Here is a 16,140-nt window from a genome sequence, read left to right as displayed (position 1 = left end):
GATCTTTATTCACCCTTTATTTGTCTATTATGCAAGGTTATTAATATCCTTCGATAATTTGTTGCAGTCTTCCTCAGGTTTGATTATCCCCACCAATTTGGTGTCATCTGCAAATTCAGGAATTGTGTTTTTGATTTCAAAGTCCAAATCATTAATGTAAATTGTGAACAACAGTAGTCTCACCATTGATCCTTGTGGAACACCACTTCCCACCTTCTTCCACTCTGATTATCTAGTCTTTATTCCCACTGTCTACTTTCTGTATTGAAACTCCCCTAGCAATCCATTCTGTCATTTGTCCCCTGACTCCACATTCTCTGGCCTATTAGTTTATTATGGGTACCTTATCAAAGACCTTTTGAAAATGCAGATAAATTATATCTACTGCATTACCATTATCTACTCTCTCTGTTATCTCCTAAAAAAATTCAATAAGATTAGTGTGGTGAACAATGCATAATTTTTAAGTTGAATATTTATATATATATGTATTTTTATGTCAAGAAAGGCAAGATGGCTCCAGTTTCATTTAGGTTTTTTTTGGACCTTGGTGCCTAGAAGTCTGGATGGACCTGTGGCTGAAAGGTCAAGCTTTTGGGTTTATTTATATAACACACATTCTTAATGAGGTTTTACAACCCCTGAAATTAGAGATGTGTTAAAAAGGGGTTAGGAGTTTAATGACTTTGGGGAAAAAAGCATAAAGTAGAAAAAAACTGTGTTGTTGCCTAGCGACAGTGGTCAAGTGACACAGAGAAAGACAAGGGAGAGTTCAGTGTGTGTCAAACAGTGAAGACAGGAACTTTTCAGCTCTCTGAGAAGAGAAAGTACAAGGCTAGTGGGACAGTAGTTAACTGAATAACAGTTATAGGACTCAGTAATGTGATCAGTTTAGCAGTGTTGCTACTGAAACAGTGAGTTTGAAGTGCAGTTATTTTTAGATGTCTTGGGGAGAGATACAAGTTGGGTGAGAAGCATCAAATGAATGCTCAAGAATTTACGGAAGAAAACCATTTGCACCTGTGCAAGGAACCTTTGTTTCAAGCTAGTAGTGACTCTTCACTGGTTTGTGTGTCTGTAGGATATTGCTGGGCAGAGGAATATTGGGAAATTGAATCATTTTCTTGTGTTTGTATTGAGATCTTTTTGTCTGGTGTAATATAGTTCATGTTTCTTGTTTAATAAATATTTTATTCTTTGTGTTAAAAGTTCATCTGCAGACTCCTGTGAATTTGTTCAGTAACTTTCCTCCACAGCTTCTAAAAAGAAGTTAAGACCTACCAAGCCAGGTTTCACTCTGGGATCTGACTTGTCCAGTATTAACATCAGCTGGGGTCGTAACAGTTAGTCATGCAAGGTTTTCCCTTTTGAAATCCATGCCAACCATTCATTATTATATTTTTGTTTCTAGATGTTCTCCTATTCTCTCATTTAAGAGGGATTCCATTTTTTTTTTGTATCATTGATGTTAAGCTAACTGGTCTATATTTCGCTGGACATGTTCTGTCTCCCCTTCTTTAATACAGGAATTACATTAGCTACCTGCCAGTCCTCTGGTACTACAGCTTTTCCCACTGGGCCAGGGGGCTTTATCATCTTTGAGTTTTAGTTTATTCAATACATCCTCTTTTTTTAATTTTAAATGCACTTATCTCATCATTCATTTTTACTTGTCTCATCTTCCTGATAAATACCATAGCAAAATAATTATTTAATATTTCTGCCACCTTTCTATTGTTAATTGTGGTATTATCTTGTCTATCCCTTAATGGTCCTGCTCCCATCAAAGCCTCCCCCTTTTTTTAAATTGGATGAGCCTGTATAATATTTTACTATTTTGTTCTATGTTCCCTGATAATTTAGTTTCATAGTTCCTCCTAGCCTTCCTAGGTGCTTTTTAACTTCTCCTCCTAATCTATTTGTATTTTCATATCATGCACTCCTCTGCTGTCTATGAACATAATGTATGCCTCTTTTCTAAACCTCAATTGTTCCATTTTATCTTTATTCATCCTTGGAGTTTCACTAGTGTTTAGTTTGTTCTTTCCTTTTAGCAAAATATATTTTTCCTGTACTCTGTTGAACACTGTTTTAAATGTTTTCCATTATTGTTCTACATCAAGGTTTCCCAAACTATGGTTGTGACCCTCAGCGGGATCTCGAGGTCCAAATTACCAATGGCTGCCATGGAGCTCCGACAGAGTTTTAACAGCTACGAGGCCCCTTTAAATTTTTGCATTTCTTTTAATGGTGGGCGTGGCCTAACTGACTGATCTTTGAGGCCTGATACCTGTTCCAAAAAGCCAGTGATAAAGTTCAAACAGCACCCTGCCGCTGTCAAGGTCTCACTCTCACAGCTCTATCCCCCCCACCTGGCTAACACTCTGGGGTCACAGCAATTTTCAAGCCTTAAAATGGGGTCATAGTGGGAAAATGTTTGGGAAGCACGGTTCTAATTGTTGTTTGCCAATATTGTTGATCATTTTACTTTTCCAAAGTCGTATCTCAACCTCACAAAATCAACTTTTCTCCAATCTATTGAGCTGGTTTTCGTCATACATATGTCTTTCTCTACCATCATCTTAAAGCGTATCATATTACGGTCACTATTTCCTAGGCGCTCCCCTACATTTACTTCCCATACCTGTCCTGGTTTATTCCCCACTAATAGATCTAATAGCAAATCTTCCCTTGTTGGCCTTTTTAAATCCTCAGAATTATTATTAAAATCTTCTGTCCTCCCATCCCAGCCACCAGAGTTAAGTTTGAAAGAATACTTATTCGTCATTTCAATCAAAAAGCTTGAAGTACGATTTTGTTGCAATGCTAATTTGAATTAAGCAATCTGAAATTGCATACACACAAAGCAAATGTAACAATGGATCCCGTGGTGTCGTTCACAAATAGTTGGAGGAAACACTGTTTTATAATAATGGTGGGGACAATTATGCCATTTAGGTGCTTACATCAGAGCCACTGATTTGTAGTGAACAAATAAATCTTATTTTAATTAAAATATATTGATATATAAAATATATTATATTTCTAGGTGCTTTGGGGATCAAATCCCATGTATCTGTATCTTATTTTGTGAAAACAATGAACTTGATTTCATATATCCTTTTATTTATTCACTTTATTCTTACCATGTATCACTATTTAAAGCTGAGAATACACAGCAAGGTAGTATAAGTACTAGTTCAAAGCAAGTATCTGGCATTTAGTATAGAGGACTGAGTGAGCCGCACTAGACAGTAGTCCTGAGCTTTAGCAAAACTATGACAGTACTGAGGCAATCCTGTATTGCAGCATCGTTATGGAGAGAGAAGCTGGGTTTGGCAAACTGAATCGGAACCCAATGATAGAAACCACTTTATTGGTGAAAAATTATGAAAAATGTTAAATAAAATTTTAAATAAAAATATTAAAAATGTGTTTCATAATTTTTAAACTTCTATGGTGAAATCCAATAAGGAGCTAAGTTATTGTTAAACAGCAGACATTAACAGAGGTGACAACTCATCCTTACCTTGTCATCCACATCTGTGATGTTCATACAGTAGAATACATCATATTTGAAGTAGTTCATTAGAATCCGTCGCAGGATGTCAAAGGAGATGTAGGACCTGTAAAAGAAAACAGGCAATAGCTTAAATTTTTAGATCTGAGACTACAAATTACTGGTGCTAGTGTCAGACATAGCATGGCCTGAGAAGTTGTAACAATTGCCTGGTGACATCAGAGGCATCACAACCAAACTTGATCCTGTCCTTATGCAAATATCCACATACACAGCTCTCCAATGGTTCCTGTTGGAAAGTGATCAGGAACCCTGGCTGATTCCTCCAACCCTCTTGCCTGATGAAAACCACTTGTAAAATACCTCCGTCACAATCTCAGGCCAGCTAATGCAGCAATTGTGCAGTGATTGAACTTGAGGCTTCATTAATCTTTATGATTCAATGCCCAATAAGCCATGCATTTACCAAAGAAGCCTCAAGGTGAATGGCAGTGACAGATTACTGTGGTGGGTCATGCCAGGCTGTTAATACTATCTGGATGGAATGCCCTCTTAGGTCATCAAGTTGGTTAATGTTGTCCTGGATACTGCCAGGATAGCAATGGTGGTGATGCCAAAAATCACAAGAGGAAACAACACATTGAGGGCTTATGAGTTACAAGGCAACATCAGTGTCTCTCTGTTCATTTTCTTATTTACTACTACTAATGGTAAAATGTGCACTGTTCAGGTCTGCACATATGGAGAAGGAAGATTTTTTAAAAAAAGGTTTCTTGTCCACAGCAGGCATCACAACCAAGCTTGATGCTGTACTCATGTAACTGTCCACATTAATCACTTTCCAGGAAAAGTCATGGGAGAGTAATCAGGAACAGGAATCCTGTCATCTATTACTTCAACTCATACTACAGTAACAGTAGAGTTTATGGAAGAATTTTTTTTGAAATAGCTACACTGAAGAATTAGTGGAGGAAGCAGTAAAATAATGAGTCATATGGCAGATTACCTGGCATGTCCCATGTGTGAAGCATCATAAACAGTGGGCCCACAGCAGTACCACAACACACGCTTCCCATTCTGAGGGCGAAAGATCTCCTGACAGAGACAAATATATAAGGAGGTTTAGAAACATAAGCACTTTTACTAACCCTAGCTGGTCTCTTTGGAGTAGTACATTATACACAGAATAAAATCACATTTCCATATAGATTTGGGTATAAGGTGATTCATGTAGATGACAAACTTTCTTATTTTCCAACCAGAAATGAAACACGCGAACAACGCGAAAAATGTCTCACTGGACAGAGAGAGGGGCCAAGAACTAAATAGAAACAAACATATGTTTGGGAGAAAGGAACAAGAACCAAGTAGAAGGGAGCTTCCCTTTAAAGTGCTTTATAGGCAAAAGTGGGTTTAGCCAAGTGCATTCCTCAAAGTGAGCTCTTACCACCACGGTTGTGACTACAGAGTTTCTAGAGGCTGGTGTGTTACAGTTAGCTTCAGTCTGCCAGGTAGTCCAAGCCTGCCTAAATTACCAATTTCTATGGGCTGTTTTAAAACCACTGATATGATACACAAACAGTTACAATCATCTTGCATTTATTTTATGTTTTAGAAGGTGGCCACAGTAGCCTGGTGCTAAATGGTATGTATTAACAAACTAGAGATCGTGAGTTGCCCACTAAAGTGAATAGTGAAAGTAAATAAATCTGGTAATTTGTGGAGTAGGATTAGGAAATTGCAATAAAAACTGATTGCTTATTTTGTAGTATTAATATAAAAATCCGACTCCAATAATTTGTTTCAGTGAAGGGAAAGTCCCATCCATACCTGGTCTAACCTATTTAGTTGGCTTGGTACTGACAGGGCATCTAGGGTTGAGCATTAAATAAATGCCCTGTAAATACCATCCACATCTCAAGACAAATAAAAATATTAAAAATGTATTTCATAATATTTACAAAAGCTACAAGAAAAGAATTTCTTCTAAGCTTATCCATTTAAAATTAAATCCATGTGCTAAATAGAACTTCTTACACCAATGCAAGTGCATTAAAGGATTTAGAAATCTGGCAGCTCCCATCAATAGATCAGAATAATAATTCTAAAAAAAATCTTTATACTGGCTCCCCCAAAGGTCATGTAATAAATGTACTACATAGTTCTGAGCCTTATGGACCAGGGATCCCAAGTTTGAGTTGATTGTATTAATTCAGTAGATGTTAAATAGGAAACTTGGACTGGGTTTGGGGGAATGGAACTCACTCCCACTAGGATATGGGCGTTCAAAATCACGAGGAGTTTTTAAAAGACTAGAAAGGGAAAAATTGGTCCCATTGGCAGAAGGTCGAGAACCAGAGGACACTGATTTAAAGTGATTGGCAAAAGAACCAATGATGACATGAGGAAAAACTTCTTTATGCAGCGAGTGTTTAAGGTCAGGAATGCATTGAGTGTGAGATGGAGGCAGATTCGATCATGGCTTTCAAAAGGGAAGTGGATAATTATAAGGGGGGAAAATTTGCAGGTCTATGGAGAAAGTGCAGAAGAGTGGGACTAGTTGAGCTGCTTTTGCAGAGAGCCAGCAGAGGGCCAAATGGCCTCATTTTGTTTTGTAACTATTCTATGGTTCTTTTTTATGTCAGGCTGTTATATAGCAAAGTCCCGCCATTCGCGACTTCCTTGTCTGCGAATTCATTTACCCGCACAAAAGTCTTTGTACACCAGATCGTCCATTGCAGACCCAAATGTTCCCTTATCCGCAGTTTTAAACATAAAAAGTGCTGTAGAAGCCAATTTCAGAAAATATTGTACCAAAAAAAGAAAAACGGCCTAAATGAAAATAAAAAAAGGGAAAAGGTGTCTGTGGTGCATTTCCTGCAGCAGAATGTGTGCAATGAGCATGTGTCATCTGTCACTGCTTGCGTGTGGATGTTCCTTGTTGCTGTGTTTTAATTCCTGAGCACAGTGCAGTATGTGGGCAATCTTTAAGCCTGTACCTTTAAGCGTCTACAGTACAGTATTTAAAAATGCGTGAGTCAGAGCCAAGCAGTAAACGTCCTACAAAAGTGGTGACACGTGCCCAGAAAGTGACGATATTAGATAGACTGAAAAACAGTGCAAGTGCTATCATGCTGGCCATGGAATAGTGTTAATAGTCTGAAGATAAAATAAATCCAGTGTTAATGTTTCTGGTAGTCGTTGCCAGGTTAACTTTTGTAAGCAGGAGAGATCCACACTTGGAAGAAATGGAGAAGTTACTAAATGTCTGGATAGAACACCAGCAACAAAGGAGGACCCCAGTTAATGGTTCAATCATTAGAAATAAGGCAATTTAATTGTACCAGCACATAAAAAGTAGTAAAGAAGGTAGTGCTGATGCTACTGGAGCTGTCGCAGATGGGGCCTCTGCTTTGCCTTCCAGAGGATTTTCATCCAGTACAGGATGGTTTGATCTTTGAAGAGTTTTGGTCTGCATAATTTGAAGTTGGTGGGAGAGGCTGCATCAGCTGACCATGCAGCTGCAGGAGAGTTTCCCAAGGCACTGCAGGAATGTATTGAGGAGAGAGGCTACCAGGCGGGGCAGGTCTTTAATGCAGATGAAACTGGACTGTTCTGGAAGAAAATGCCTAATAGGACTTATATATCTAAAGTAGAAAGGACAGCTCCTGGTTTTAAAGCTGCAAAGGGCAGGTGAACACTCTTACTATGTGCCAATGTGGCTGGTTTTAAATGTAAACCAATGCTGGTTTATGGGTCAGAAAACCCTTGAGCCCTTAAAAAGGGAAAAATAAATCACATCTATCAGTCTTTTGGAAGGCTAACAGCATTGCCTGGGCTACAGCAGTAGTATTTGAAGACTGGTTTGAGAATTGCTTTCAACTCGAGGTCAGGACTTATTTGAGGGAAAACAACTTGTCTTTCAAAGTCCTACTTATCCCCGATAATGCACCAAGACATTCACACTCTTTTGCAGGGAGCCATCCAGATGCTGACATTTTGTTTTTACCCCCAAATATAATCTCACTTATCCAGCCAATGGACCAGGGGGTCATTGGATCCTTCAAGGCTTACTACACCTGTAGAAGCTCCAGCTACTTTCGCAACCTTATGGAAGAAAACCCTTCGACCACAATCTGTGATTGCTGAAAGGAATTCAACATCATCACAGCATTAGGGATAATTAAGGACTCATGGAACAAGGTTAGAGAATCAAACATAAATGCCTGCTGGAAAAAAGTTTGGCCTGAGGCTGTGAATGATTTCACAGGGTTCCCTAGTGTGGATGCTGAAGTGATCAAGATTGTTGAGTTGGCAAAACAAGTTAGTGGAGAGGGATTTGAAAACCTGGCCACAGATGAAGTAGAGGAATTGCTTCAGTCTCATCAAGAGGAACTCTCTACAGAAGAGTTGGTGGAATTGATGAAATCAGCTGAATTTAAACAGGAGCAGGAAGAAGAGCCTAAGGCTCATTTTACACCCAAAATGATGGCAGACCTCATAAGATCAGCTGAAGATTTGAAAAAAAACAGGCGACAGATGATGATACATACATGGAAAGCAGCATTGTCTTTTGCAGAGTGATTGACACTGCTATTGTCCCTTATTGAGAACTTTACAAAATTGAAAGGCAAAAGGCGAAACAGTCAAGAATAACATTTTTTATCCACATCAACACTGACATCAGCCACTTCACCCACTCCCTCCACCTCTACTCTCAAGTACAGTAAGTATACAGTAAGTGTGACAAATTTTACATTGTTCAACAAAACAATGAACAAGAACAATTTATACACTAAATTTCTCTTTAAATTTAATAAACACATAGTTTTTATTGCCTTTGATCCTTTGTACATATCAAATCTCAGGATGGCTGGAACCTATCTACTTGACTCCCATTATGAAGTATGTCCGTCATTCGCGATTTCACCCTTTGCGAGATTCTGCGGGAATATAACTCCTGCGAATGGCAAGACTTTACCATACAGCACTTCTCGACCATCAGGAGCAATTTTCTTCTGTCTCAAGAATGTAATACAGCCCTACCATTATGAATACTGACCTTACTACGAGTCAAACTGTTGTACAGCCGTAGCTCAGGTTGTTTCATTTCTGATGGTGGGGACCATGATGGTTGGGTTCTCTTCACTTTGGCTGAAAAAAAGGAACAGTAACAATCACATTTGCTATATAAGGATTTGTTTTCCAATTATTTTTATTAGCTGCATTGCAATGGATCAGAGTCTAATTTTCAAATAATTGTTTGCCAGAGACTCGTCTGACAGTGCACCACAGAGATGCTCATTCAGAAGAACAGAAACCTGCAGCAATAGAACACTCACACAGGTACTAACAAGCTGCTCTTCTCAAAGAATTTATATGGTAGAAAAGTAGTCCTGAATCATTCCCATCAACATTTCCATGTGAACCAAGGTATGGTGATCAACAGAAGTTGTTTAGTTGTCAGTTATATTCCCACCAAGTTTTGTGTCGTCAACAAACTTGGAAATATTACATTTGGCTTCTTCATCCAAATCATTGATATATATTGTGAATAGCTGCGGCCCAAGCACTGATCCCTGTGGTACCCTACTAGTCCCTGCCTGCCACTCGGAAAAAGATCCTTTTATTCCTTCTCTCTGTTTTCTGTCTACTAACCAATTCTTAATCCATGCCAATATATTACCCCCAATCCCAGGTGCTTTAATTTAGCACACTAACCTCTTATGTAGGACTTTATCAAAAATTTCTGAAAAAACCACATCCACTGGTTCTCCCTTATCTATTCTGCTAGTTACATCCTTAAAAAACTCCAGCAGGTTTGTCAAACATGATTTCCCTTTCATATTGACTTTGTCTAACCCTGTTGATATTTTCTAAGTGTCCTGTTATCACATCCTTTATAATACTCTAGCGTTTTCCCTACTACTAATGTTAGGCTAACCAGTCTGTAATTTGCTGTTTTCTCCCTCGCTCCTTTTTTTAAATAGTGAGATTATATTTACCATCCTCCAATCTGCCGGGACTCTGCCAGAATCTATAGAACTTTGGAAGATGACAATCAAGGCATCCATTATTTCCATGCCCACTTCCTTTACTACCCTGGAATGTAGATTATCAGGCCCCGGGGATTTATCGGCTTTCAGTCCCATTAATTTCTCCAGCACTATTGTTTTACTAATAGTAATTTCCTTCAATTCCTCCTCCTCACTAAACCCTTGTATTTTTGGGAAGTTTAAGTTATTTGTGTCTTCCTCCGTGAAGACAGACTAAAGTAGTTCTTTAATTGCTCTGCCATTTCCTTGTATTATAAATTCTCCAGTTTCAGACTGTAAGGGACCTACATTTGTCTTCACTAATCTTTTTCTTTTACATGCTTATAGAAGCTTTCAGTCAGCATGAAGCTATAACACGGGACCACATGCATGCTGAACAGCGAAAATAACGTTCAGCAATCCCACAACAGATGAGATCAACTCTCTGCAGTCCTGCCACATCCAGCTATGAATGGTTTTGGCCAATTAAACACTTAACAGGAGGAGGTGGTGGCTTCACAAACATTCTCAAAGATGGAGCCCAGCATGCAATTGCAAAATGAAAGGCTAAAGCATTTGCAACCATCATCAGCCAGAAGTGCCAAGTGGATGATCTGTTTTGGCCCCCTCCTGAGGTCCCCAAGATGCCAGTCTTCTGCCAATTCAATTCAATCTATGTGACATCAAGAAATGGCTGAGTGTGCTGGAAAAAGCAAAGCCTACTGGCTCAGCTGTAGCACTGAAGACTTGTGTTCCTGAACTAGCAATGCTTCAAACAAAACTGTTCCAGTACAGCTACAACACTGGCATCAAGCCAACAAATGTAAAAATCTCCCAGATTTACCCTGTCCATAAAAACAGGAGAAATTCAAAGCAGCCAATTACTGCCCATCAGCTTACTCTTAGCAAAATGATGGAAGGTGTCGTTGACAGTGTTACATCAAGCATCACTTACTAAGCAACAGTCTGCTCACTGATGTTCACTTTAGGTTCAGGACCTCATTACAGCTTTAGCAAAAGGTTGGACTAGACAGCTGAATTTCAGGGGTGAATTGAGATTGACTAGTCTTGACGCCAAATTGGATTTACCAAGCGTGGCATCAAGAAGCCCGAGTAAAAGTGATGTCAATGGAGATGAGGAGGAAAATTCTTCAAAGGCTGAAGTCATATCAATGCAAATGAAGATAGTTGTGGTTGTTGGAGGTCTATCATGCAAACAACAGGATATCACTGCAGTTCCTCAGAGCAGTGTCTTAGGCCTAACCATCCTCAGTTGCTTCATCAATGACTTTCCCTCCATCTTGAATTATAAATGGGTGTGTTTGTTGATGATCGAGTTCCAGTTGCAATTCCTCAGATAATGAAGCAGTTTGTGCTGAATGCAGCAAATTGGACAAAATCCAAGCTTGGGCTGAGAAGTGGCAAGTAGCATATGCAGTACGCAAGTGCCAAGCAATGCCCACCCCAACAAGACAATCGAACCACCTCCCCTTAACATTCAATAGCACCACCATCATCAAATTGACTAACATCAACATCCTGGAAGGGAGTCACCATCAACCAGAAATTTAAATGGACCAGCCACATAAATACCATAGCTGGGAGAGCAGGTCAGAGGCTGGATATTCTGTCGTGAGTGACTCACCTCCCAATTCCCACAAGAAATGCCCATTTCCCTATACTGGTGCAGTTCCAATGCTCAAGTTTAACACCATTCAGGGCAAAGCAGTCTGCTTGATTGGTGCCCCATTCACTGCTTGAAACATTCATTCCTCTGCCACTAGTGCACCCTGACTATAGTATATACCATCTACAAGATATACTGCAGCAACTCACAAATGTTTCTTTGACAGTACCTCCCAAACCTGCTACCATCAAGGATAAGTGTAGCAGGCATACCACCACCTCCAAGCTCCCCTCCAAGTAACATACCATTCTGACTTTGACACAGATCAGAGCTGTTTCTTCATTGCTGGGTGAAAATCGTGGAACTCTCTCCCCAACAAAAATATAGGAGTACTCTCACCACAAAGACTGCATCGTTTCAAAAAAGCAGCTCAATGCCACTTTTTCACGGGCAATTAGGGAAGGGCAATAAACACTGACCTTGCCAGCAGTGCCGATATCCAGAGAATGATTAGATAATATGTTAAACTGCAATGCTTAAAAAATGGCAACAATTCAGCATGCACATACTTTCTGTGGTTGCACAGATGCTCCATGTGAACAGCCTCCCAGATGCTCACTACTCACATGTGTGGAGCTTACATGTCTTGGCATCATCTTGGGTGCAATCCCAAATTGCTGCAATGTGCCTGTACCACCGCATCACGTGGAAGTACTGATCAAGAGGTGGTTTTGGAAGTGACCGGAATATTTCCACGTCAGCTTGTGAAAATGTGAAGCCAGCGATGTAACTTCGTGCAGCGAGATGATCGTTCAGAGCCTTCATTCCACTCTCATCAGTGGATATACCGAGGAGCTCACTGTAGTGGTAAGCTGCAAAACACAATGTGGGGACGCACGTAACTTCAGAACCAAAGGTTCTGTCTGTTTAAAAAAAATATATATATCCAGTCCTCCAGTTATCAACCTTTGTCCCTGGGTCAGCACCAAATTGCTCTAACAGATCAGAGCTTTGTTGGCCGCATATCTAACCTGACATCACATCAGGATTCCATTGGGGAGCACCCAGCAATTAGAAATAAAGGTTGCGGTTGCATTAGTTTCAGGTTCCCAAAGAGATGTCACTGTTATTTTTGACAGAAAAAATGGCTATTTTTCAGGTGTTCCAGTATATAAGAAAATGGCTTCAGCAGGTTTGTAATATACAACAAACTTGGCTCACACTAACACTTGTAATATATACAGGGCTCCTTGTGAACCACGATTTCAATTTTGTCTTGCTTATGTTTCTCCGTTTTCCTACTGTTGCTTTCCCTCCCCAGTTTTCCTCATGGCACCTATATTGGAAACAATTCCTGGTGTTCTTAATACGAATAGTGTCAGATACACCAATTGTAAATGCCCCAACTAAATAGTTTGTTAATCCTCACACAGATTATCTACCCCCTTAAATTTTGGATCCTTTAGGTACATTCATAGTATATGTTTCATATCAGTTCCTGTTTTGAAATATAAACAAGTCAAGCAGTACCTATGGAAAGAGAAAGAGAGAGAACAAGTCATTGACCTTTCTTTTAGTTTCTGTTTCACATCGTCATTCAACATTTGGTGGGCGAATTTGTGTAGATGTTCTCCTGCTTGTCCATCAGGATATTTGTGTAATGAGCCACAGCTCATTAATTAATTAACATCAGAGAAACAAAATAAAAACGTTTTGAGTGCTTCCATGGCTCTACCACCAAAGCAACAGCAGGAGAAGCCAAGAATCCCTGCAGAAATTCACCCCTATGTACTGTAAATCTGAGGTTGAAGTGTAGCTTGATTCTAGAGCAAATTGGTGCCAAGCTCTGCCTCTAGATTTATGCTGCATACTGTTGGTGTGAGTCAGTTGCTTTTAAACAGATCAAGACATTCAAATCTTTCAAACAAAAAACACCAGCTTAAGACAGCATTTTAAAAACATTTATTATATTAATTATTATAGAGGCAGAGAAGCCCTGGAACCCTGAATGGAACTATCACTGAATCTACATTTTCATGCGCAGGAATTGGCCTTGAGGGGTTGTAGGATCCTAGAGGCCCTGAACTAACAATAGTCCTGCCCTAATCACATCAGCACATCACATCAATGTATATTCTTTTCTCCACCTACAGCAGGCATGCACAAACATAGCAGAATGTCACTGTTCTCACAGATTGCTCTGGTTTGCCTCACATCTTTCATAAAACAGGTGTTATTAGCAAGATCTAGCAGCAATGGAACAATTTTTATTTTTATTGGGAAGTGACAAACAATTTTTCAGCTGGTGATTTCAGAAAGAAATGTGCTTAAAAGTCAGGAATGATTCATGCAAATTAAATCACATTACACTAAAACTTCACAACAAAATGGTCAACTGGAGAAGGCTCAGTGAGTTGTACTTAAATCTGTCTTTTTGGCATTCTAGACTAATCTCCCATATGGTTGGCTGCAGTGTTGCAACACTGGGAAAGGGACATGTAAACACTCCAGGTGACATGACAGGATTCCGAAGCTCTCAATCTTTAACCTTATTCCAACTAATAGAAGAACATAAAGCTAGGAGCTAGAGTAGGCCATCTGACCCTTTGAACGTGGCTTATTATTCAATAAGCTCATGGCTGATTTTCTACCTCAACTCGACCTTCTCATGCTATCCCGATATTCCTTCGTACACAAAAATCAATTGGCCTAAATACATTCAATGATTGAGCGTCGACAGCTGTATAGGATGGAGAATTCCAAAGATCCACAAATATTTCAGTGGAAAAATCTCAGCCCTAAATGGCTGACTCCTTATTCTAACATCACAGTAGAACACCGACACAAATTCACCAACCAAGTGTTGAGTGATGGTGTGAAACAGAAACTAAAGGAAAGGTAAATGACCTGTTATCTCTCTTTCTCTTTCCTTAGATACTGCCTGACCTGCTAAGCATTTTCACCATTTTTGGTTTTTATTTCAAACAGGAACTGACACTAAACTTGTACTGCGAATATGACCCTGTGTTCTGGAGTCCCCAGCCAGAGGAAAAGTTTCCTCAGTATCTATCCTGTCAAGCCATCTAAGAATTTTATGTCTCAATTAGATCACCTCTCGTTTTTCTAAAATGCCAGGAACTTAGGCATAGTCTGCTCCATCTATCCTCATAGGACAACCCTCTTTTTTCCCTGGAAAAAGTCTAATGAATTTCCATTGTGCTACACCTCTTAGGAAGGAGACCTAAACTTCACACAATACACTACCTGTGGTCACCAGTGCCCTATACAAGAGCAGAAAGACTTCTTTACTCTGACAGAAGTTAACATACTATTTGCCTTCCTAGTTTCTTGCTGTCCATGTTAACTTTCTGTGATTCTTGAACAGGTCCCTCTGAATGCATTTCTAAATCTCTCACCATTGATAAAATATTTCGATTATTTAAAATTTTGCCAATCAAAGTAGACAACTTCACACTTTGCCACAATTTACCTGACTCATCAGGATTGGTGTCAGGAGCTGGTCATTATTTAGTCCAATGGCCAGCACTGTGCACCTTTACATCTTGCAGCCTCAGGCTCTTTAGTGTGAAAGAGAAACTGGGCTGGTGATATATAAAATATACTTGTGACTCTTGTTAAAAGTTCTGGCTCCATTGACTGGTTCAAGTCTATGGATTTAATCCCAGCCCCTCAATTAAATGTCACTCATACCAAATACAGTTTCAGATGTGGCAGCAGAGTGGTTATCCTAGATTTTATGATGAATAGTGAACCAGAATTAGTTAACAAGGAATAACTAAGGAAATATGTTGCAAATTAGTACCATAATGATAGTTTTGACATGAATTTCGAGATGGAAAAACAAAAGTCTCAAAACCCAAAATTTTGCATTCAAGTTACACAAACTCTGAAGGGATGAGAAATAAACTGGGTTGATCTGTTAGTGGGTAAACGACATAAGCAGTAAAAGTTATTCACAGGTGTAGTGCACCATACAAAACCAGTACTCACCATAAAAAGGTAAAAACTCCAATGATTCAACAAGCAACCTTGGTCAGCAAATATGGGAGGAGGCAGTGTTAAATTAAATAAAAAGCTTATACACAAACGGGCATATTATGATCACGATTTGCAAGATACCACTCATCACAAAATCTGGGATAACCTCTATGCTGCCGTAACAAAAGCAGAAAATGCTGAAAAAATTCAGCAGGTCTGACAGCATCTGTGGAGTGAGAAACTTTTTCAGAGCTCTGAAAAAGGGTCATACAGACTCGAAACGTTAACTCTGTTTCTCTCTCCACAGATGCTGTCAGACCTGCTGAGATTCCCAGCATTTTCAGATTACCAGCATCAGCAGTTTATTGATTTTATCTCTATGCGCCTGTACCTGAAATTGTGGGATCAATTTAAACAGTCAATAGAGTCAGAACTTTTCACAAGAGTCCTAACTATATTTGGTGCATTACTAGCCCAGTTTCTCTTTCTCTGTGGAGTGTCTGAGGCTGCAAGATGTGAAAGTGAACGGTGCTAGCCTAGGGCAGCAATCCTGGTGAGCCAGGTAACAATTCGGCTCACAGGCTATGCACAGGATGTGAATAACTACAGAGGTCACTGCTGTACGCCAGCGACATGATATCGCTAAGAGCCAGCCACTCACTCACCCTCGCCTGCCTCCATTCTGGGCCCCTGGTGCCGACGATGCTGATGCAAGAGGCAGGACACGGCCGGAAATGATGCTGCATCCACTCTCCCCCCCCCCACTTGAGCCTAGCGTAGCCATGGAAATTCAACAAACAGCGGAAACGTTCGCCCATTGGCCGCCGCAGGGATTACGTCAGCGGCACCCAACAAAGAGTTGCGGCTCCTAGGTGGGTAACTATGGAAACTGGTGAGTGCGAAGCTTGGTTGTCTTGTCAGCAGGTAAGCGAGTGGCTGGTGACGGCTCATAGACGCCA

At 39.9% G+C, this 16,140-nt stretch overlaps 1 protein-coding gene across 4 annotated transcripts in view; it reads right to left on the bottom strand.

The window, feature by feature from the left end:
* cars1 (cysteinyl-tRNA synthetase 1) overlaps nucleotides 1-15,914 on the bottom strand; it is a 78,407-nt gene extending 62,493 nt beyond the window's left edge. Inside the window, exons 1-5 of one of the 4 annotated variants that reach the window (XM_078548962.1) lie at nucleotides 15,847-15,914; nucleotides 11,809-12,054; nucleotides 8,583-8,674; nucleotides 4,527-4,615; nucleotides 3,530-3,626 (exon numbers count right to left, since the gene is read on the bottom strand). In XM_078548962.1, the coding sequence (XP_078405088.1) occupies nucleotides 3,530-3,626; nucleotides 4,527-4,615; nucleotides 8,583-8,674; nucleotides 11,809-12,054; nucleotides 15,847-15,862 (540 nt within the window). In that variant the 5' untranslated portion in view covers nucleotides 15,863-15,914. Of the gene's footprint in view, nucleotides 1-3,529; nucleotides 3,627-4,526; nucleotides 4,616-8,582; nucleotides 8,675-11,808; nucleotides 12,055-15,846 lie in introns of those variants that run through there. The other 3 variants (XM_078548964.1, XM_078548966.1, XM_078548965.1) reach the window with 3 other exon arrangements.
* Nucleotides 15,915-16,140: the final 226 nt, after the last annotated feature.

This window comes from Cetorhinus maximus, chromosome 9 (assembly GCF_964194155.1).
Source record: "Cetorhinus maximus chromosome 9, sCetMax3.hap1.1, whole genome shotgun sequence".
In the NCBI taxonomy this organism is placed as follows: Eukaryota; Metazoa; Chordata; class Chondrichthyes; order Lamniformes; family Cetorhinidae; genus Cetorhinus; species Cetorhinus maximus.
This window is presented reverse-complemented; position numbering and strand designations above follow the sequence as displayed.